The 22,461-nt window shown below is 46.4% G+C and overlaps 1 protein-coding gene across 4 annotated transcripts in view; it reads left to right on the top strand.

Moving 5' to 3' along the window:
- The first annotated feature begins 17,033 nt into the window (after positions 1–17,033).
- The window catches only part of EIF4B (eukaryotic translation initiation factor 4B), a 34,831-nt gene continuing 29,403 nt past the window's right edge, over positions 17,034–22,461 (top strand). For 2 of the 4 annotated variants that reach the window (XM_055250505.2, XM_055250504.2), the window contains exon 1: positions 17,034–18,511. In XM_055250505.2, the coding sequence (XP_055106480.1) occupies positions 18,499–18,511 (13 nt within the window). In that variant the 5' untranslated portion in view covers positions 17,034–18,498. The remainder of the gene's footprint in view (positions 18,512–22,461) is intronic. The other 2 variants (XM_055250506.2, XM_063621468.1) reach the window with 1 other exon arrangement.

The raw sequence follows: 22,461 nt of genomic DNA, 5'->3' as shown, positions 1-22,461 counted from the left end.
CACATACCCAAGTAGTGACACTTCTTTCAGGGAGCAGCACAGGGCTCCCAACCCAGTTGGGATGCAGGAGAGCTGAGACAGAAAATTCAATCGTGGTAGACAGCGTATCTCTCCAAAGAAGAAACACTTGTCTTCTGCCTCCAGCTGACATTCTGTGACTGCACAGATAGCACTTTGTCAATTTAGCTATTACCGCATAACAAACCACCCCAAGACTTAGAGGCTTAAAACAATAATTAGCTCACAACTCTGCAATTTTAGCTGGGCTCAGCTGAGCAGTTCTGTTCATCTCACTTTGAGTTGCTTAAGTGGCTGCAGTCATATGGACCAGGATGGTCTACGATGGCCTCACTCACATAACTGGCAGTTAGCTGGGATTGTCAGCCAAAGCACCTCACTTCTCCTGCATGTGGCTCTCCAGCAGAATAGCCTGGGTTCCTTGCCTGTTATCAGCAGGTTCCAAGAGAGTAAAAGTGGAAGTCACAAAATCTTCCAAAGTCTAGGCTCCAGAAGTCACATATTGTCACTTCTGACACATTTGTTAGCCAAAGCAAGTCACAAGGCAATGCCAAATTCAAAAAGTAGGAAAGAGTCTACCTTTTGATGAAGACACTGCAAAATATTTTGGTCATGCTTTTCAATCTATCACACGCTTTCTAATCCATCATTCAATAATTCTCCAATCAACCAGCCTGTACTTATTGAATACCTAACATGCCTAACACCTAAATATTATGCTAGATGGCAAAATACAGAAGAACACTAAGACCAAGTCTTTGCTGGAAAAATTTTAAAAGATCTTAAAATGAGCTAAAGATTACTGGGTACCTTTTTGATGGAATGCTGGGCTTTGTATAGAGAACTTTCAGTGTTATTTGATTCTGTAGTGGTGTCTTTTTGTTTTTTTGTTGTTTCTTTCTAATTTTATAAAAATAGTTTGTTTCAAAGACTCAATAGTCCTTCAACTTCTTTTTTTTTCTTTTTTCTTTTTCAGACGGAGTTTTACTCGTTACCCAGGCTGCAGTGCAATGGCGTGGTCTAGGCTCACTGCAACCTCCACCTCCCAAGTTCAAGCGATTCTCCTGCCTCAGCCTCCCTAGTAGCTGGGATTGTAGGCACCCATCACCACATCCGGCTAATTTTTGTATTTTTAATAGAGATGGGGTTTCACCATGTTGGCCAGGCTAGTCTCGAACTCCTGATCTCAGGCGATCTGCTCACATCAGCCTCCCAAAGTGCTAGGATTACAGGCATGAGCCACTGCACCCAGCCCCTTCAACTTCTTATTTTTGGATATACCAAGAAGATAATCAATGTGCTCAATATAATTTTTGACTGCTTTTGACTAGACTCTTATAGCTCTGTAAGTTAAAAAAAAACTGATGGTAGGCCAGGTGCAGTGGCTCATGCCTATAATCCCAGCACTTTGGGAGGCCGAGGTGGGAGGATCACCTGAGGACAGGAGTTCAAGACCAGCCCGGCCAACATGGCAAAACCCCATCTCTACTAAAAATACAAAAATTAGCTGGGAGTGGTGATGCACGGCTGTAACCCCAGTTACTCAGGAGGCTGAGGCAGGAGAATCTCTTGAACCTGGCAGGCAGAGGGTGCAGTGAGCCAAGATTGCACCACTGCACTCCAGCCTGGGTGACAGAGCAAGACTTCATCTCAAACCAAAAAAAAAAAAAAATTAGCCAGGCATGGTGGCAGGCACCTGTAATCCCAGCTACTCGGGAGGCTGAAGCAGGAGAGTTGCTTGAACCCGGGAGGTGGAGGTTGCAGTGAGCCGAGATCGTGCCCCTACACTCCAGCCTGGGTGACAGAGTGAGACTCCATCTCAGGAAAAAAAAAGAAAGAGAAGGAAGGAAGGAAGAAAGGAAGGAAGGAAGGAGGGAGGGAGGGAGGGAGGGAGGGAGGGAAGGGAGGGAAAGGAAGGAAGGAAAGAAAGAAATATTTGTAGGTCAGGGGCGGTGGCTCACGCCTGTAATCCTAGCACTTTGAGAGGCTGAGGTGGTGAGGTGGGTGGGTCATCTGAAGTCAGGAGTTCAAGACCAGCCTGGCCAACATGGTGAAACTCTGTCTCTACTAAAAATACAAAAATTAGGCTGTGCGCGGTGGCTCACACCTGTAATCCCAGCACTTTAGGAGGCCTAGGTGGGTGGATCACCTGAGGTCAGGAGTTCAAGACTAGCCTGGCAAACCTGGTGAAACCCCGTCTAAAAATATAAAAATTAGCCAAGTGTGGTGGTGGATCCCTGTAGTCCCAGCTACTCTGGAGGGCTGAGGCAGGAGAATTGCTTAAACCCGGGAAGTAGAGGTTGCAGTGAGTTGAGATTGCACCAGCCACTGCACTCCAGCCTGGGCGACAGAGCGAGACTCCATCTCAAAAACAAAAAAGAAATATTTGTTGTTTAAGCCACCTCATCTATAGTAATTTGTACAGCAGAACTGACTAAGACAGACACAAGATCAAGGTGGGAAAAAGTGTAACTTGACCCAGCTCTGTGATGAGTTTATCCCTAGCTCCTTCCTCTATTACATTTACCTTTGATTTGTCTATTAGAGAATACTCCACTATTTATATATTCATTACTCATTTATCCACAGATATACAATTAAAAACATTAATCAGGTGAATTACTTTCTTATCAATACCTGCCAAGAAAACACTACAACTAACTATAAATTTGTAATAAACTCCCGAGGGGCAGAGGTTGGGTTTTTAGTTGCTTCTCAAACACACCCCAAAAAATCTGAACTGGAAAGTAAGAAGGAAAAGAAGGAGAACTTTAGCTAGTGTCAAACAAGCCTGTCCTAAGAAGCAACCCCAAACTGCTCTCCTGTCTGGGTCCAGAATTGGGTTTGGTTTTGAAATACCACATGGGAAATCTCTAGCCAAAGTCCTCACCAGTTCCTCCTTTGACTAACAATCTCCAACCCAGGAAGTGGGAACTACAGCCTCTTTGGTAGAGGTGGTTGGATTTACTCAAGAAAAAGCCCCACCTGAACTCCCCAAGCAGAAATCTTCATTAGAAAAAAAACAAAACGGCTGGGCGTGGTGGCTCATGCCTGTAATCCCAGCACTTTGGGAGGCCGAGGCAGACAGATCATGAGGTCAAGTGATCGCGACCATCCTGGCCAACATGGTGAAACCCCATCTCCACCAAGAATACAAAAATTAGCTGGGCGTGGTGGTACACGCCTGTAGTTCCAGCTACTTGGGAAGCTGAGGCAAGAGAATCGCCTGAACCCGGGAGGCGGAGATTGCAGTGAGCTGAGATCACACCACTGCACTCCAGCCCAGTGACAGAGCAAGACTCTGTCTCAAAAAAAAAAAAAAAAAAAGTAGAAGAACATTAAAAAAAACAGGTTTAGGCTGGGTGCAGTGGCTCACACCTGTAATCCCAGCACTCTGAGAGACCAAGGCAGAAGTATCACTTGAGGCCAGGAGTTTGAGATCAGCCTGGGCAACATAGCAAGACACCCATCTCTACAAAAAATTTTAGAAGTTAACTGGGTGTGGTGGTGCACGCCTGTAGTGCAGCTACTCAGGAGGCTGAGGCAGGAGGCTTGCTTGAGCCCAGGAGTTCAAGGTTGCAGTGAGCCATGATTGCACCACTGCACCCTAGTATGGGCAACAGAGAAAGACTCTGACTCTAAAAAACAACAACAACAGCTGGGCATGGTGGCTCATGCCTGTAATCCCAGCACTTTGGGAGGCCGAGATAAGTGGATCACCCGAGGTCAGGAGTTCGCGACCAGCCTGACCAACATGGTGAAACCCACTCTCTACTAAAAATACAAAAATTAGCCAGGCATGGTGGTACACGCCTGTAGTCTCAGCTACTTGGGAGGCTGAGGCAGGAATCGCTTGAACCCAGGAGGTGGAGGTTGCAGTGAGCCAAGGTCACACCATTTCACCTCAGCCTGGGCAACAGAGCAAGATCTGTTTCAAAAAAAAACGCAAAAAACAAAAAACAAACAAACAAAAAAAACAAAATAGAAATGAGGTTTATGGCCGGGCACGGTGGCTCACGCCTATAATCCCAGGACTTTGGGAGGACGAGGTGGGTGGATCACGAGGTCAGGAGATTGAGATCATCCTGGATAACACGGTGAAACCCCGTCTCTACTAAAAATACAAAAAAATAGCCGGGCGTGGTGGCGGGCGCCTGTAGTCCCAGCTACTCGGGAGGCTGAGGCAGGAGAATGGCGTGAACCTGGGAGGTGGAGCTTGCGGTGAGCCAAGATTGCGCCACTGCACTCCAGCCTGGGTGACAGAGGGAGACTCCGTCTCAAAAGAAAAAAAGAAACAAGGTTTACATGTTACAAGGCCCTGGAGAAGAGGGAAAAAAAGTGTATAAAATAAAAATACCACCTGGATAAAATAAGCCAGATACACAACTAAATAGGAGACCAGGCCAACGGGATGTCTTGGGAAGATGTCTTGAAGTAGGAGAGGCTTCTCCTGCAAAGGATTTGGCAAGACTAAGAGGGAGCAGGCATTCTAGATGAAGAGAATGATGAGTAACATGGGAAAGCCCAGCGTCCACTCCGGGCCAGGCAGAAGTTGAGGTGACAGATATAGTAGGAAAAGCAAGCTGAGGGCAGTTCATGCAGAGCTTTCAATGCTGGAGAGTAGGGCCTCGGAAAGAGATGTCATAACATGGTAAGAGCACTCTTTCAGGAAGATTTATCCAGGAACTATGTGCTAGGTGGATGGGTGGAGATGAACTCAAGTGGGACAATTCCTGAAGCAGCCCAGAGGGGAAAGGAAAGTCATAGTTAGAGCGGAGTTCATGGGGATGGAAAGTCATAGTTAGAGCGGAGTTCATGGGGATGGAGGAGAAGGGAAGGATAGGAACCTCTACTACCTTCTCCCTTACTCACCAAGTTCCAGCTACAACAGTCTCCTTGGGCTGCAAACATGCCAGGCACCACCTCAGGGTCCTCGCCTGCCAAGAACACACTTTGCCTTTGCAACACTCTTCCCCAGATATCACTAGGCCTTGCTCTCACATCTCTACTTCCTTCATTTCTACTTCAGTCCCTCTGGCACTTGACCACTAAATATAAAATACAACTCTTCCCCCATGGCGTGTTCTCTAGCTCTCTGGCTTTCTATTTCTCCATGGCACTTATCGTCATCTGACCTATTATACATATATATATATATAATTATTATTTTTTTTTTTTTTGAGATGGAGTCTCACTCTGTCACCCAGGTTGGAGTACAATGGCGTGATCTCGGCTCACTGCAACCTCTACCTCCCGGGTTCAAGCAATTCTCCTGCCTCAGCCTCCCGAGTACTGGGATAACAGGCGCCCACCACCACGCCTGGCTAATTTTTGTATTTTAGTAGAGACGGGGTTTCACCACGTTGGCCAGGCTGGTCTCAAACTCCTGACCTCAGGTGATCCACCCGCCTTGGCCTCCCAAAGTGTTGGGATTACAGGCATGAGCCACCGTGCCCAGCCAACCTATTATATATTTGTTTGTCTGTTCATGCCCAATATAATGTAAGCTCCGTGAGGATACAGACTTTTTTAGTTTGTCATTGTCTGTTCAGTGCCTAGAACAGGGCACATGGTAGGGAGTCAATGAATAATTGGCTTGGCTTTGGATGGAGAGATTAATATGATACCAAGGGTTTGAGACTATGACTTGGAAGATAGCAGTACCGTTAACAGCAATAGGGAAGCTGGAATAGAAAGATGAACCTTTCCACTTGAGACATGTTGAATGTGAAATGTGTAAGAGACGAACTGAAAACTCAGGACTAGTTCAGGGCAAACCCACAGGGCAGTGGAAGGCAGAATCCAAATCTCCAAAGAGTAAAAAACTGAGGGAAAAACATTTAATCAGAGGAGCAAGACTGTGTCAGGTCCAAAGGGCAATGTAAGGCCATAACTGGGAAAGTAAATTACTGGGTCAGAACCTAATAAAGAAATGTCAATGTTGAATAGGAAATGTGTGAAGAAAAGGAGATAGAGTCAAGCCATGAGAAAGAATCATTAGAGCCGAGCACAATGGCATATGCCTATTGTTCTAGCTACTTGGAAGGCTGAGGCTAGAGGATTGCTTGAGCCCAGGAGCTCCAGCCTGGGCAACATAGCAAGACCCATCTCTTAAAAAAGAAAAGAAAAGGCCAGGCGCGGTGGCTCACGCCTGTAATCCCAGCACTTTGGGAGGCCGAGGCGGGCAGATCACGAGGTCAAGAGATCAAGACCATCCTGGCCAACAAGGTGAAACCCCATCTCTACTAAAAATACAAAAATTACCTGGGCATACTGGCAGGCACCCGTAATCCCAGCTACTTGGGAGGCTGAGGCAGGAGAATCGCTTGAACCCAGGAGGCAGAGGTTGCAGTGAGCTGAGATCGTGCCACTGCACTCTAGCCTGGCGACAGAGCAAGACCCCATCTAAAAAGAAAGAAAGAAACAAGAAAGAAAGAAAGAAAGAAAGAAAGAAAGAAAGAAAGAAAGAAAGAAAGAAAGAAAGAAAGAAAGAAAGAGAAAGAAAGAAAGAAAGAGAGGAAAAGAAAGAAAGAGAGGAAAAGAAAGAAAGAAAAAGAAAAAAGAAAGAAGGAAAGAACTCATTAGGCCCCTAACAGTGTGCACATATGCTGTCGGGGGACAGGTAGGACTGACAGCTTAAAGAACATTCTGAGGCTGGACACAGTGGCTCATGCCTGTAATCCCAGCACTTTAGGAGGCCGAGGCAGGCAGATCACCTGAGGTCAGGAGTTTGAGACCAGCCTGGTCAACATGGCAAAACCGTGTCTGTCTCTACTAAAAATACAAAAATTAGCCAGTCATGGTGGTGGGCACCTGTAATGCCAGCTGCTTGGGGGAGGCTGAGGTTTGAGAATCACTTGAACCCAGGAGGTGGAGGTTGCAGTGAGCCGAGATCACGCCACTGCACTCCAGCATGGGGGATGGAGCGAGACTCTGCCTCAAAAAAAGGAAAAAAAAAAGAACGTGCTGGGGCTACACTCCAACATTTAAGCTAAAGCTAGAAATACATGGTTGAAGGGTTGAAGGCATTCACTGAGCTCACCAGGAGCTTTGACACATAGGGTCTTCGCCCCCACCTGAACAGGAGTGACGACAGAAGCTTTGGGAATTGATGAGTCACTAAGGAAAACAGGGCAGGGCACAAGTTGCAACTGGTGGCCCATGGGCTAAATTGGCCCCAGGTGTGCTTTATTTGGGCTACACAGGGTCGTGATCTTTTGAATTAACGATCCACTTTTAAATGTTGGACTATTTCACCAAAAAAAATTCTATATATCTAGTTTATCTTGAAAAACTGGAAGATCTGGTAATGTTGGGCCCTATTTCACTTGCCAATGAGAGTCAGGGTTGAGTTGTGACTGTCACCTTTAAAGAAAGTACATAGAGTAGGCTAGGCCACAGTGACAAAATACCAGCGACTTCACACAATGAAGACTTGTTTCTTGTTCAAGCAAAGTCCAGGGTTAATCAGGCAACTCTCCAGGGTAGCTTTCTTCCTTGCAATGACTCAGGGATCCAGGCTGCGCACATCTTATGACTCTGCTATTCCAATTTACACTCTAGATGATCCCATCAGGGAGCCAGAGCTGGAGGGCTGCTTTGTGGCACTTACATGCTTCCAATACAAAGTGAAATGGTACTTGAACTAACTGTCCACGTGCCGAAACTAGTACCAGGACCCTCATCGGGGGCCTAAGAAATGTGGGGCAGCTCATGGATATTGGGTGAGCAGTAAATGTCTCTGCCACATGGAACATGTGCTCTGCAGTTTGCCACGTTTGCCAGGTTGCTTAAATCATTCACATCATCTACCTGGCTCCTGGAGACACTGGCATTTGTAGCCTTTGGTACAAAAAGAGAGGAGTGCTGAGGAGAGAACCTTGTGGAATGCTACCAGGGAGCAGCCATCACAACAGAACCCTACACTAGCCCAGTGTTTCATGCCAAGGTTCTGTCTGTAAGTGACAGAACCTACCCCTGAGAGGTGACCTGGCCGTATCTTTTATATCTCCTGGTCACACTGCTGAGGGGGTGCCTGCTGCTTCTCCACAGATGAAGATTCAAAATGTTCTTGTGTTACAACCTTCGCATATTTCAAATTCCTTATAGTCAAAAAGGCTCTTCTGAATTCTACCTACTTTCCTTCCCCCTATATTGCATTTCTTCTCTTTACTCTTGTTCTGCATAGCTCCTAAAGACTGAGCTGGAGCAAAAACCTGCACACTAGGCTCTGGATAGTACCAGTTCCCATGTAAAATGTTCAGGAAGACCAATTTATGTGTTTTTCCTGAAAAGTGTTTGTTTTATTTTTATTTATTTATTTATTTATTTTTTGAGATGGAGTCTCGCTCTGTCGCCCAGGCTGGAGTGCAGTGGTGCGATCTCAGCTCACTGCAAGCTCCGCCTGCCGGGTTCACACCAGTCTCCTGCCTCAGCCTCCCGAGTAGCTGGGACTACAGGCAAGCACCACCACGCCCGGCTAATTTTTTGTATTTTTAGTAGAGACGGGGTTTCACTGTGTTAGCCAGGATGGTCTCCATCTCCTGACCTCGTGATCCGCCCGCCTTGGCCTCCCAAAATGTTGGGATTACAGGCGTGAGCCACCGCACCTGGCCTTAGTGAAGGAGATTTTCTCTGGTGGTATGATTTCTCAGTTTTTATTTTTTGTGTATCCATTATATATTTTTTGCTTTAAGGTTACCATGAGGTTCACAAACAATACCTTATAACCCATTATCTTAAGCTGATAATAACACTGCTTGCATAAACAAACAAGCAAAAAGAAAACAAATACACTTTATCCCTCTGCTTTTTAGATTTTTGTTGTTTCTTTTGTTGTTGTTGTTGTTTGTTTTTGTTTTCAGACAGAGTCTCACTGTGTTTCCCAGGCTGGAGTCCAATGGTGTGATCATAGCTCACTGCAGCCTCCAACTCCTGGCCCCCTGCAATCCACCAGCCTCAGCATCCCAAGTAGGTAGAACTATAGGCACACACCACTGCACCCAGCTTTTTTTTTTTTTTTTTTTGAGACAGAGTCTTGCTCTGTCACCCAGACTGGAGTGCAATGGTGCCGTCTCAGCTCACTGCAACCTCTGCCTCCCGGGTTCAAGCGATTCTCCTCCTTTAGCCTCCTGAGTAGCTGGGACAACAGGTGCGTGCCATCACACCCAGCTAATTTTTGCATTTTTTCAGTTGAGACAGAGTTTCACTATGTTGGCCAGGCTGGTCTCAAATTCCTGAGCTCAGGCAATCCACCCGCCTGGGCCTCCCAAAGCGCTGGGATTACAGGTGTGAGCCACCATGCCCAGCCCACTGCACCCAGCTTTAATTGACTGAAAAATTTTGAATTGACCATACCAAGTGTCAGCAAGTATGTGGGGCAACTAGAATTCTCACACATTGTTAGCAGGAATGTCAAACAACATAGAGACTGTATTCTTACAAAATCAAATATACACTTAACTACTGGACTAGAGCAATCCTCCCACCTCAGCCTTATGAGTAGTTGGAACTATATGTTGCCACCAGATTTCTTATCTTTTCATTCATTACAAGTATATTTTACTTTACTTCAATGAGCACAGTTATAATAGCTGCATTAAAGTCCTTGTCTGATAATTTCAGCATTGGGGTTATCTTGGGGTTGACCTCTGATGTCTTGTCCCTTGAGAATGGGTCACATTTTCCACATTCTTCATATGTTGAATAATTCTGATTGTATCCTGGACACTGTGGGTTTTTTTGTTCGTTTTTTGTTTTTTTTGAGACGGAGTCTCACTCTGTCGCCTGGGCTGGAGTGCAGTGGTGCAATCTCCGCTCACTGCAACCTCCGCCTCCCGGGTTCAAGTGATCCTCCTTGCCTCAGCCTCCCAAGTAGCTGGGATTACAGGTGTGCCCGCCACCATGCCCAGCTAATTTCTTTGTATCGTTAGTAGAGATGGGGTTTCACTATGTTGGCCAGGCTGGTCTCAAACTCCTGACCTCATGATCCACCCGCCTCGGCCTCCCAAAGTGCTAGGATTACAGGCATGAGCCACCGCGCCTGGCCCGTATCCTGGACATTGTGAATGCTACATTGTAGAGACTTTAGATTCTGTTATATCCTTTTGTGGTTATATCCTCCCAAAGATGTCCAAATCTAAATCCCTGGAACTTTTGAATATGTCATGTTACATGGCCAAGGGGAATTAAGGGTGTAAATGGAACTAAGTTTGCTAACCAGATTTTTTTTTTTTTTTTTTTGAGACGGAGTCTTGCTCTGTCATCCAGGCTGGAGTGCAGTGGCGTGATCTCAGCTCACTGCAACCTCTGCCTCCCGGGTTCATGCAACTCGCGTGCCTCAGCATCCGTAGCTGGGATTACAGGCGCCTGCCACCACACCAGGCTAATTTTTGTATTTTTAGTAGAGATGGGGTTTCGCCATGTTGGCCAGGCTGGTCTCAAACTCATGACCTCAGGCAATGCGCCCACCTTTGCCTCCCAAAGTGTAGGGATTACAGGCGTAAACCACCGCACCTGGCCTGCTAACCAGATGATTTTAAGATAGGGAGACTGGCTGGGTGCAGTGGCTCATGCCTGTAATCCCAGCACTTTGGGAGGCCAAAGTGGGTGCATCTCCTGAGGTCATGAGTTCGAGACCAGCCTGCCCAACATGGCAAAATCCCGTCTCTACTAAAAATGCAAATATTAGCTAGGTGTGGTGGCAGGCACCTGTAATCCCAGCTACTCGGGAGGCTGAGGCAGGAGAATTGCTTGAACGCAGGAGGTGGAGGTTGCAGTGAGCCGAGATCGCACCATTGCACTTCAGCCTGGGCGACAAAGTGAGACTTCGTCTCAAAAAAATAAAAAAATAAAAAAAAGGAGATTATACTGGATTATCCAAGTGGGCCTGATGTATCACAGAGGTCCTTAAAAGTGAAAGAGGGAAAAGCAGAAGAAAAGAGTCAAAGTGATTCAATGTGAGAAAGATTCAAACCTATCTTGCTGCCTTTGAATATGGAGGAAGGGGACCATGAGTCAAGGAAGGTAGGCAGTCTATAAAAGCTGCAAAAGGCAAAAAACAAAACAAAAACCTTGGATTTTCCCCTAAAGCCTCCAGAAGGAACACAGTGTTTTTTTTGTTATTTTTCTGAGACGAAGTTTCGCTCTTGTTGCCCAGGCTGGAGTCCAGTGACACGATCTCAGCTCACTGCAACCTCTGCCTCCCGGGTTCAAGTGATTCTCCTGTCTCAGCCTCCTGAGTAGCTGGGATTACAGGCATGAACCACCACACCCGGCTAATTTTGTATTTTTAGTAGAGACAGGGTTTCTCCATGTTGGTCAGACTGGTCTCGAACTCCCGACCTCAGGTGATCCGACCACTCTTGGCCTCCAAAAGTGCTGGGATTACAGGTATAAGCCACGGCGTTCGGCCAAAGGAACACAGTCTGTCAACACCTTTATTTTAGCCCGGTGAAACCCATTTCAGACTCTGACCTCCAGAATTGTAAAAGAATAAATCTATGTGGTTTTTTTGTTTTTTTTTTTTGTTGTTTTTTTTTGAGATGGAGTCTCACTCTGTCGCCCAGGCTGGAGTGCAATGGCGCGATCTCAGCTCACTGCAAGGTCCGCCTCCCGGGTTCACGCCATTCTCCTGCCTCAGCCTCCTGAGTAGCTGGGACTACAGGCGCCCGCCGTGGCACCCGGCTAATTTTTTTTTTTTTTCTTGTATTTTCAGTAGAGACAGGGTTTCACCATGTTAGCCAGGATGGTCTCGATCTCCTGACCTCGTGATCCACCCGCCTCGGCCTCCCAAAGTGCTGGGATTACAAGCGTGAGCCACCACGCCCGGCCGCAATCTATGTTGTTGTTTTTTTTTTTTTTTTGGAGACGGAGTCTCGCTCTGTCACCCAGGCTGGAGTGCAGTGGCGCGATCTCGACTCACTGCAAGCTCTGCCTCCCGGGTTCACGCCATTCTCCTGCCTCAGCCTCTCCGAGTAGCTGGGACTACAGGCGCCCGCCACCATGCCCAGCTAATTTTTTGTATTTTTAGTAGAGACGGGTTTCACCGTGGTCTCGATCTCCTGACCTCGTGATCTGCCCGCCTCGGCCTCCCAAAGTGCTGGGATTACAAGCGTGAGCCACCGCGCCCCGCCAATCTATGTTGTTTTAAGCCACTAAATTTCTGTTCATTTATTACTTCAAGAACAGGAAACTAATATGCCCTCCAAAGATGTTGATGTTTTTATTTTAGCAGGATATTAAATTGGTTAGACTCAAACTACAAACTCACTCACTTGAAATAGACAGCAGCTGGGATTTCAGTTCAAGTCTTTATTATTGTTTTCCTTAGCTGAACTGTTTGTACCCTGCTCTATGCATGCATGGTTCAAGGACCAGCCAGATTTGGGCAGTCTGAACATAGAACTCTGGCTCTCTTCTGTACAAGATTCCCCCCTCACTTTCTGGTAGTTGAGAATGTCTTGGGCAATGCCTTCCTCATGACACAAATGTGACACAAACTTCAGCCCCTGACACCCCACTATTCCACCCCAGTTCAGCACCTGCTTTCAAGTTTCAACTCCCCTCCAAAACTGCTTGCCTTTGTGCATTCTCCACAGCTTTCAGATAATTGTGGGTTTTCTCATTTTTGTCCAGAGATTATCATTATCTATGACAGGACTGATCTGCTGGGAACTTATTTACTAAATCAGAAACAGAACCCATACATAATACTCATATATATTTAAAATTAACCTCACACATTCGAAACTCAGCAATAAAAAATCTTTTATTCCACAGAAATACACATCTTTAAAGTAGTGATATATTTTGCTTGGATTGTGGGGAGAGAAAACAGAAAACAATAATATATCCATTATTTTAGCTACCTAACTTTAACAAAATAGAAGTGAGTGGAATAGGCCAGGCGCAGTGGCTCAAACCTGTAATCCCAGAACTTTGGGAGGCCAAGGCAGGCAGATTGCCTGAGCTCAGGAGTTCAAGACCAGCCTGGGCAACATGATGAGACCTCGTCTCTACTAAAATACAAAAACTTGGCTGGGCGTGGCAGTGTGTGCCTGTAGTCCCAGCTACTCACAAGGCTGAGGCAGGAAAACTGCTTGAACCTGGGAGGCGGAGGTTGCAGTGAGCCAAGATCACACCACTGCACTCCAGCCTGGTGACAGAGCAAGACTACATCTCATTAAAAAAAAAAAAAAAAAAATTTCCTCACCTAGCATAATGTCCTCCAGGTTCATTCATGATATCAAAAATGGCAGGATTTTTTTTTTCTTTTTCTTGAGATGGGAGTCTCACTCTGTCGTCCAGGATGGAGTACAGTGGCTTGATCTCGGTTCACTGCAACCTCTGCCTCCCAGGTCAAGCAATTCTCCTGCCTCAGCCTCCAAAGTAGTTGGGATTACAGGTGCCTGCCACCACACCCGCCTAATTTTTGTATTTTATTTATTTATCTATTTTTGAGACAGAGTTTCACCCTTGTTGCCCAGGGTAGAGTGCAATGGTGCTATCTCAGCTCACCACAACCCCACCTCCCAGGTTCAAGCGATTCTCCTGCCTCAGCCTCCCTAGTAGCTGGGATTACAGGCATGTGTCACCACATCTGGCTACTTTTGTGTTTTTAGTACAGACTGTTTCTTTTTTTTGAGACGGAGTCTCGCTCTGTCGCCCAGGCCGGAGTGCAGTGGCGCAATCTCGGCTCACTGCAAGCTCCGCCTCCCGGGTTCACGCCATTCTCCTGCCTCAGCCTCTCCGAGTAGCTGGGACTACAGGCGCCCGCCACCACGCCCGGCTAATTTTTTTTTTTTTTGTATTTTTAGTAGAGACAGGGTTTCACCGTGGTCTCGATCTCCTGACCTCGTGATCCACCCGCCTCGGCCTCCCAAAGTGCTGGGATTACAAGTGTGAGCCACCGCGCCCGGCCTAGTACAGACTGTTTCTCCATGTTGATTAGGCTGGTCTCCAACTCCCAACCTCAGGTGATCCGCCCACCTCGGCCTCCCAAAGTGCTGAGATTACAGGGGTGAGCCACTGTGCCTGGCCTATTTTTTTTTTTTTTTTTTTTCAGTAGAGATGGGGTTTCACCATGTTGGCCAGGCTGGTCTCGAACTCCTGACCTCAGGTGATCCGCCCATCTCGGCCTCCCAAAGTGCTGGGATTACAGGCATGAGTCTCCGCGCCTGGTTGATACTTCTTGTTTCTGAATCTTGCTGTCATTAACTAAAAATGAGATTAATCTCATCAACCTTGTAGGGCCACTGTGAAGACTAAATAAGCCAGTTCATTAAGTGCCATGACACTGGGATATTTTAAATGCTCAGTAACTAGAAGTCTCTCCCTACCCAACACATTCCTATTTTATTTGGCTTTTCTCTGAACCTTCTGAAATCTACTGCCTCCAACAGTCAACTTAATTCTTAAGTTAATGGTCTTAATTCTCAGATTTCATTCCATTTTAATGATCCAAACCACAAAAAATAGAGAATCTCAAGCTTCATCTCAGTCCCACTGAATTGGAATCTGACTTAAAAGTTAAAACAAATTCTCCAGGTGATTGGTAAACATTAAAATCTGAGAAGCACTCGACTAGTATATATCACAAACATAGCAGGGCCAAAACAGGGCCCACACGCCCTCTCCAAACCTGTTCCACCCAGGCTTTACCATCTAAGTAAAAGGCATTGCCCAGCAGCTCATGCCAAAATCTTAGGAGTTATCTTCGATAACTATTATAGTTATTTAGGCAAAAGTGCCTACAGCCCATGAAAAGTTATGTGGCCTGGGCAGCAACAACCATTTTTTTCTCTAGGGATATAGTCTGTCTCGCTCTATTGCCCAGGCTGGAGTGTAATGCTGTGATTATAGCTCACTGCAGCCTCAAACTCCTAGCCCGAAGCAATCCTTCCACCTCAGCCTCTCTAGTAGTTAGGGTTACAGGCAGGAGCCACAGCTCCTAGCTAGCAACAACATTTTTTTTTTTTTTTTTTTTTTTTGAGACAGAGTCTCGCTCTGTCACCCAGGCTGGAGTGCAGTGGCACAACCTCGGCTCACTGCAACCTCTGCCTGCTAGGCTCAAGTGATTCTCCTGCCTCAGCCTCCCTGAGTAGCTGGGATTATAGGCATGAGCATTTAGGGAGGCCGAGGCGGGCGGATCACGAGGTCAGGAGATCGAGACCATCCTAGCCAACATGGTGAAACCCTGTCTCTACTAAAATACAAAAAATTAGCCAGGCATGGTGGCGCGTGTCTGTAGTTTCAGCTACTCAGGAGGCTGAGGCAGGAGAATCGCTTGAACCCAGGAGGTGGAGGTTGCAGTGAGCCGAGATAGCACCACTGCACTCCAGCCTGGTGAGAGAGCAAGACTCCATCTCAAAAAAAAAAAAAAAAAAAATTGTACTTTTAGTACAGACAGGGTTTCGCCATGTTGGCCTCGCTGGTCTTGAACTCCTGATCTCAGGTGATCTGCTAGCCTCGGCCTCCCAAAGTGCAGGTGTGAGCCACCACACCTAGCGGAGCAACAACCCTTTAACTGGACCTTCTCTTCCATTATTGTGTTACCAGAAAGGGGTCCAGATCCAGGCCCTAAGAGAGGGTTCTTGGACCTCATGCAAGAAAGAATTCTGGGCAAGTCCATAAAGTGAAAGTAAGTTTATTCGGAAAGCAAAGGAATAAAAGAATTGGCCAGGTGTGGTGGCTCACACCCATGATCCCAGCACTTTGGGTGGCTGGGGCAGGCAGATCACTTGAGCTCAGGAGTTCAAGACCAGCCTGGGCAACATGGGGAAAACCCATCTCTACAAAAAAATACAAACATTAGCTGGGCATGATGGCACATGCCATTGGTCTGGGCTTCTCGGGAGGCTAAGGTAGGAGGACTGCTTTAGCCCGGGATGTGGAAGTTGCAGTGAGCCATGATCTCACCACTACACTCCAGCCTGGGTAACAAAGTGAGACCCTGTCTCAAAAAAAAAAAAAAAAAAAGAAAAAGAAAAAGGAATAAAATAATGGCTACTCCACAGGCAGAGAGCAGCAGCATGGGCTGCTTGACTAAGCATACTTATAGTTATTTCTTGATTATATGCGAAACAAGGGGTGGATTATTCATGTTTTCTCCAGAAAGAGGAGGGTAATTCCTGAACTGAGGGTTCCTCCCCCTTCCTCACATTGCCATGGCATCTGTAAACTGTCATGGCCTGGTGGGAGTATCTTTTACCATGCTAACGCATTATATTTGGCATATAATGAGCAGTGAGGAGAGGTCAATTTAGTCGCCATCTTGGTTTTGATGGGATTTGGCTGGCTTCTTTACTGCATGCTGTTTTATCAGCAAGGTCTTTGTGACCTATAACTTGTGTTGACCTCCTATCTCATCCTGTGATTAAGAATGCCTAACCTTCTGGGAATGCAGCCCAGTAGGTCTCAGACTTATTTCACCCAGCCCTATTCAAGGAGTTGCTCTGGTTCAAACACCTCTGAAAATTGCACTCTCCATTCAGTAGCCTGAGTAATCTCTTTTTTTCTAATTAACGCATGACTTACATAAAGTACACAAATCTTAAGTATTCACAAATCTTAAGCATACGAATTCTAGATATACCCATTGTAACCACCACTCACATCAGGATACTAAGTAACCCTTTTTAAAATTTTATTTCAACTCATGACATTTCTCTGCTTTAAATCATTCCACACTTTCCCAATCCCCTCGAGATAAAATCCAAACACCTCCTAAACCTGGTTACACAGCCTCACATGATCCAGCCCCTATCTCTCAAGATTCATCCTGTACCACTCTTCCCTCCCCTGCCCTCACCATATTGCAGCAATCCCAACTGCGCATCCTGTCTTCTCCTAAACCGCCTCAGAAGACATTCCCAGGGCTGGCAGCTTGTAATTTAGACCTCCGTCTGAATGTCACTTCCTCAGAGGTCTCCTCTGACAGGCAATCTAAAGTTGCACCTAATAACTTTTTATTAGACCACCTTGTTTTAATTACTCACAGAATACTTGTTGTAATATTTTATTAGTTGCTTATTAGCTGTCCTTCCCCCACTAGAATATAACCTCTTTTGGGACAGTTACATTCCATGTTGTACCCACAAGTGTCTGTGCCTGGCACACGGTGGGCAACACAAATTTTCACTGAATGAATGAAATGGAACATCAGCTAGGGGAAGCATGAATAGCCCTAGTCTCAGAAATCCTAAAGGCCTAAATTGGACTAAACCTAGTCAGTAAATTGGACCATTAAATGAGGTAAAAGCCCATGGCAATTAAGTGTTCAGCATTTGTTACCTTCTTATTCCGTCTAAACATGCCTCATTAAAACCATTCTTACACAAGACGTTCGATTTGTTTTGCCTTTACAAAAAGTAATTTGAAAACAAACAGTGGCTCATGCCTGTAATCCCGGCACTGTGGGAGGCCTCGGAGGGAGGAATGCGTGAGCCCAGGAGTTCGAGACCAGCCCAGGCGACATAGGGAGACACACCGCTCCCCCAAGCCCGCCACTTCGTCTCCACACAAAGACTTTTTTTTAATTAGCTGGTCCTGGAGGCGCTCGCCTGTGGTCCCAGCTACTTGGGAGGCTGAGGTGGAAGAACTGCTTGAGCCCCGGAGGTTGAGGCTGCAGTGAGCCGAGATCGCGCCACTGCACTCCAGCATGGGCGACAGGGCGAGACCCCGTCTCAAAAAATAAAAATAAAAAAAATAAAATCAGTAATTTCTGATGTGGCTTTTAAAAACTAGGCCGGGCGCAGTGGCTCACGCCTATAATCCCAGGACTTTGGCAGGCCGAGGCGGGTGGATAGCCTGAGGCCAGGAGTTCAAGACCAGCATGGCCAATATGGTGAAATATCCCGTTTCTACTAAAAATACAAAAAACTAGCAGCGAATGGTGGTGGGCGCCTGCAATCCCAGCTACTCCGGAGGCTGAGGCAGGAGAATCGCCTGAACTCGAGAGGCGGGGGTTGCAGTGAGCCGAGGTCGCGCGCGCCATTGCACCCCAGCCTGGGCAACAAGAGCGAAACTCCGCCTCAAAAAAAAAAGTACATTAAACTCAGAATCTTCCCTTTCAGAACACCCACTTCGCCACATCCATCACCGGCTCCGCGCAGAGTAAGCGGAACAAGCAGCGAAGCCCCGCCCTTCCCGCCACTCTTCCGGCAGGAAGTCTGTGCGTCAGGAGGCCGGCCAGGACTCAGCTCCAGCCCCGCGCCCGCGTGTAGCCCTACGTAAAGCGTGAGGGGTTTCGCGACGACCCAGGCCCCACCCCTTTGGCCACATGTCGCGTATGTCTTCCCGTCGGACGCCGTGCCACCTCGCCGCGCAGCTTTACGAACCTAGAGCAGCTCCGCCCCGCCTCCTGTCTCCGTCCTCACCTCCCCGCCCCCTCCCAGCTTCGCGTCTCCTAGCTCGACGCGCCCGCTATAATCACGTGATTGCCTCATCCGGGTCCTTTGCGTTCTCTTTCCCTCTCCCAACATGGCGGCCTCAGGTGAGCGAGCAGCCGAGCGCGGCCAAGGACTGGTCTCTGAAACGCCCCCCCGAGCGCGATCCACTGATTTCCTGAAGTCGGGGAATTGCTGGCACCGGTTCCTTTCTGAATTGAGGGCTGCGGCAGGCTGGCGGCGTGGCCATGTTAGGTTACTGCCTCGGGATGTTTGGGGGGGAGGGGAAGGACACCTTCCCCTCCCCCTCACACTCTTTTCACCCTTTTTGCGCGAGATTGGAATAGGCAGTAATGGTGGACTCTGGCTTGAATTGGAGAAGGAGGCGCAGAAAGGTGTGCGGGTGGTGCGAGGCCTTTTCGTAGACGTGAAGCACCGTGCCGGCGTGAAGGCGTGGAGGAAGGAAGGAGGCGGTTGCTGCGCGGACGAGTGCACATTAGACTACGTCTCCAAGGCGCGAGGCTGTAGCGGACCAGAGTCGGGGGCAGGGGAATAAGTGTGGGGGGGCGGGGGGGAGCAGTTGGAACGCGAGCGCGTGTCGGTGGAGGGGCGGGGGAAGGCAGCGGTGCGCGTGCGCGGTAGGAGACACGCGAGTAGTAGAGACGGGCGCGCCTTCACTGCGTGCGCTAGAACCCAGATGGGAAGCTTTTAAGGCGCCTGTGTTGCGCTCTTCTTATGTCCTTTTAGGTTGTCTCTTCCCTTTCTAGAGTGTGGCCCTGTGCCTGTATTCTTCCAAGAGTGTGTGTGTTAGGCTTGGAGGTTGGTGCTGTTGGAGTTAGATGGGGGTGGGGAACCCGGTGTGGCGCGCCCACGTGTTGGAGAAGCACGGGTGTGCACCTAGATTTCTTTCTAGGCTTTTTTCTCATACTCAATTGGAGGCATTTTTTACTCAGCGCAGCTATATGCCAGGATCAAGTTTCTCTTTTGGCGCTTCCATGTTGGTTGAATTTGGATAGCTCCAATGGTAGATTTCAGCTTTTTTTTTTTTTTTTTTTTTTTAAGGTAACTGTGCAACTACCAGCAGGTACTTTTAAAATAGTACTTACTAGTGGCTGGAGTTGCTTACTTCTTTAGACAACCTTGGAGGGGAATATCAGTGCCTTGCAAGTCTGCTTACATTTAGCATTGATTTTAGTTGGGGGAATATAGTTTGTTTTCTCTGGCATGACCTTGCATTCTTCAAAACATTATTTGACCTTCTATCTCTGGGTGCTCATTTCTTACCTAGTAATTCATCATCTCTATTACAAAGAAGCTAAGGGTTATGGTTGGCTTCGGAAAATTGAGGTGCGTTTGAACATCTTTCATTGGTGTAACGCTTGACAGTTTACCAAGCACTTTTGTGCATGTTGTCTCCTTCCATCCTGAGGTACTGCAGAGAGCTAGCGGTATTTCCCAGCTGAGGAATATTATTTAAGGCCATACTGCTCTCAGCTGACAGAGCAAGGTCATAATCTTTGAGACTCCTTAGCAACTTAAAAGTATCAAGGTAGTCATCATCAGTTTAGAACGCTGGCCGAAAGCATCTGAAGTTTACAAAAATGTTCATATTTTTTTCTCCAGTGGGCTAGTAAAAGTCCTAAATATATTTTAAACTAACCGTTGCTTAAAGTACTTACTTGGTCTGGATTTGCCACCTTAACAGTTTAGTATCGTAATTTAGTGAAGAAAATCTGTGTTCTCTTTAACTTTTGTGTAATTTTTAGAGGCGGAAGATATGACAACAATTCATGTCCTTCGTTTTACCGAGTTGAGGGAAATCCAGACTAATAAAAGGGTTTTACTCTGACGTCCCATTCTCTTTTTCTTCCATATTTACTCTACCCCCTTGAAAACCCTCATCTCCTTTAATTCACTTCAGTAAATCTTTTTAGCTGGTACTGGTATCTGAGCACAAGTCACATCTTTCAGTCTGTTCTTGAGGAATCTGGGGTTTATCGGATTGTTTCCCCACTCCTCTTTCCGGTCACATTGGCTTTGTGAAGTAACCAGTATTCCCTGATGTGGGAAATGGATGTTAGGTATTCTGTGTGAAAATACGTAAAACAACTTCGTACGTCTCTTACTGTTAAATGAGACCAAAAAATTCTTTGCAGCAATACCAGTTTCCAGTGTGATCCATTATTGACCTTCAAGAACTAAGGTAGGTCTCAGAACTAACTATAGAATGAGGATAGTTTGAATTCCTAGAAACTTGATACATTAAGCCACTACACTTAATTCCTTGCTTTGCTTCTTAAAAAGAATTCTTAAAGGCCGGGCGCGGTGGCTCACGCCTGTAATCCCAGCACTTTGGGAGGCCGAGGCGGGCGGATCACTAGGTCAGGAGTTGGAGACCAACCTGACCAACATGGTGAAACTCTATCTCTACTAAAAATACAAAAATTAGTCGGGCGTGGTGGCGCGTGCCTGTAATCCCAGCTATTCTGGAGGCTGAGGCAGGAGAATCGCTTCAATCTGGGAGGGGGAGGTTACAGTGAACCGAGGTTGCGCCATTGCACTCCAGCCTGGGCAAAAGAGCAAGACTCCATTTCAAAAAAAAAAAAAAAAAACTTAAAAATACGAAGTTTTTCATTTTTCTCAAATTTTCATTGTGGCTACTTTAGTAGACTTGCCAGTAATAAGCCAGTTACCGCTTGAATCTCAGTTTCTTTATCTGGAAAGTGGTCATTATTTATCTGCTGTCCCCTTACCTAGAGGGAATCAAATGTGTTTGATACAGGTTAACATTTAAAATGCTTTCAAATTGGGCAGGGTGCAGTGGCTCGTGGCTGTAATCCCAGCACTTGGGGAAGCTGAGGTGGGTGAAACACCTGAGAACAGGAGTTCAAGACCAGCCTGGCCAACATGGTGAAACCCAGTCTCCACTAAAAATACAAAAATTAGCCAGGTGTTGGGCTGGGCGCGGTGGTGGCTCCTGCCTGTAACCCAGGAGGCAGAGGTTGCAGTGAATTGAGATTGCACCATTGCCCTCCAGCCTGGGTGACAGAGCAAGACTCCGTCTCAAAAAAAAAAAAAAAAAAAAAAACTTTAAAATTGGAAATAACATATGTAAGCTCATGCACAGGCCTTTCATTTCCATAATGCTTCAAAATGCCGTCCTGTGTGACATCTCATTTGATTATCTTTATAGGGAGAAGATGCTCTGCAGTGGTTGTTTTCATACACTGCTGACTCTCACAGTGAAATGGTTTTAAGGGTTGCCATTATATATTACTTACAGATTCCCTAGTTTCAAATTCCATCCTCTATCATGTATATGTTATTCTGTGAGTAAGATACCCAGAAGGCCAAAACTAAAACTCTTTTTGAAAGTTTAAATACAAATACAGAATAGTGTCAATTAAGATAAAGCAGTGTTTCTAAGTAATGTCATTGAAAAAAGAGGTATATTTCATCTCAAAACATTCCGGAATTCTCTTTTCGTGATGGTAGAGGAAATAACTGAACTTGAGTATGGTATTTTAAGTAATTATTTGTAATTAGGTTTGCCTTATGTACATTTATGAGCCAGTTTCTTAAATTTGTAATAGATACAGCTATGGTCCCGATGGTGGGAAGGTACCAAATCAAGAAGTTTAACTTGAATTTGTGTACCTCCTGTCTCCCATTTTGTGTAATGGTTAGCATGGCATGCATTGGGCACTTTTGTTTGATTATGTATATGATCAAATTGAGTATTCCTGGAGGGATAAGGAAAAGGTAGTATGGCATCTTCTTGTGTCAAAATGAAATAATTGGGCACAGAGAGGTCGTGTAACTGAACCCGTACGGGGGTCAAGATGGTGGAGCTTATGAGTTTTGAATCAGTCGTTATCTCTACTATGCTAAACTTACCCAATCCCCAACTAAATCAAAGGGTGGCTTGCATTGGGATCTTTTTAACTTTACAATGGGTTTATCTGGATAGTAAATGCATTTTTTACTTGAGAAGGGTTTATCCTGACAGTCTTGTCATAAGTCAGGGAGCATCTATATAGTGCAGTAAAGGTGAAGG

This window comes from Symphalangus syndactylus, chromosome 17 (genome assembly GCF_028878055.3).
Source record: "Symphalangus syndactylus isolate Jambi chromosome 17, NHGRI_mSymSyn1-v2.1_pri, whole genome shotgun sequence".
Classification (NCBI taxonomy): domain Eukaryota; kingdom Metazoa; phylum Chordata; class Mammalia; order Primates; family Hylobatidae; genus Symphalangus; species Symphalangus syndactylus.
This window is presented reverse-complemented; position numbering and strand designations above follow the sequence as displayed.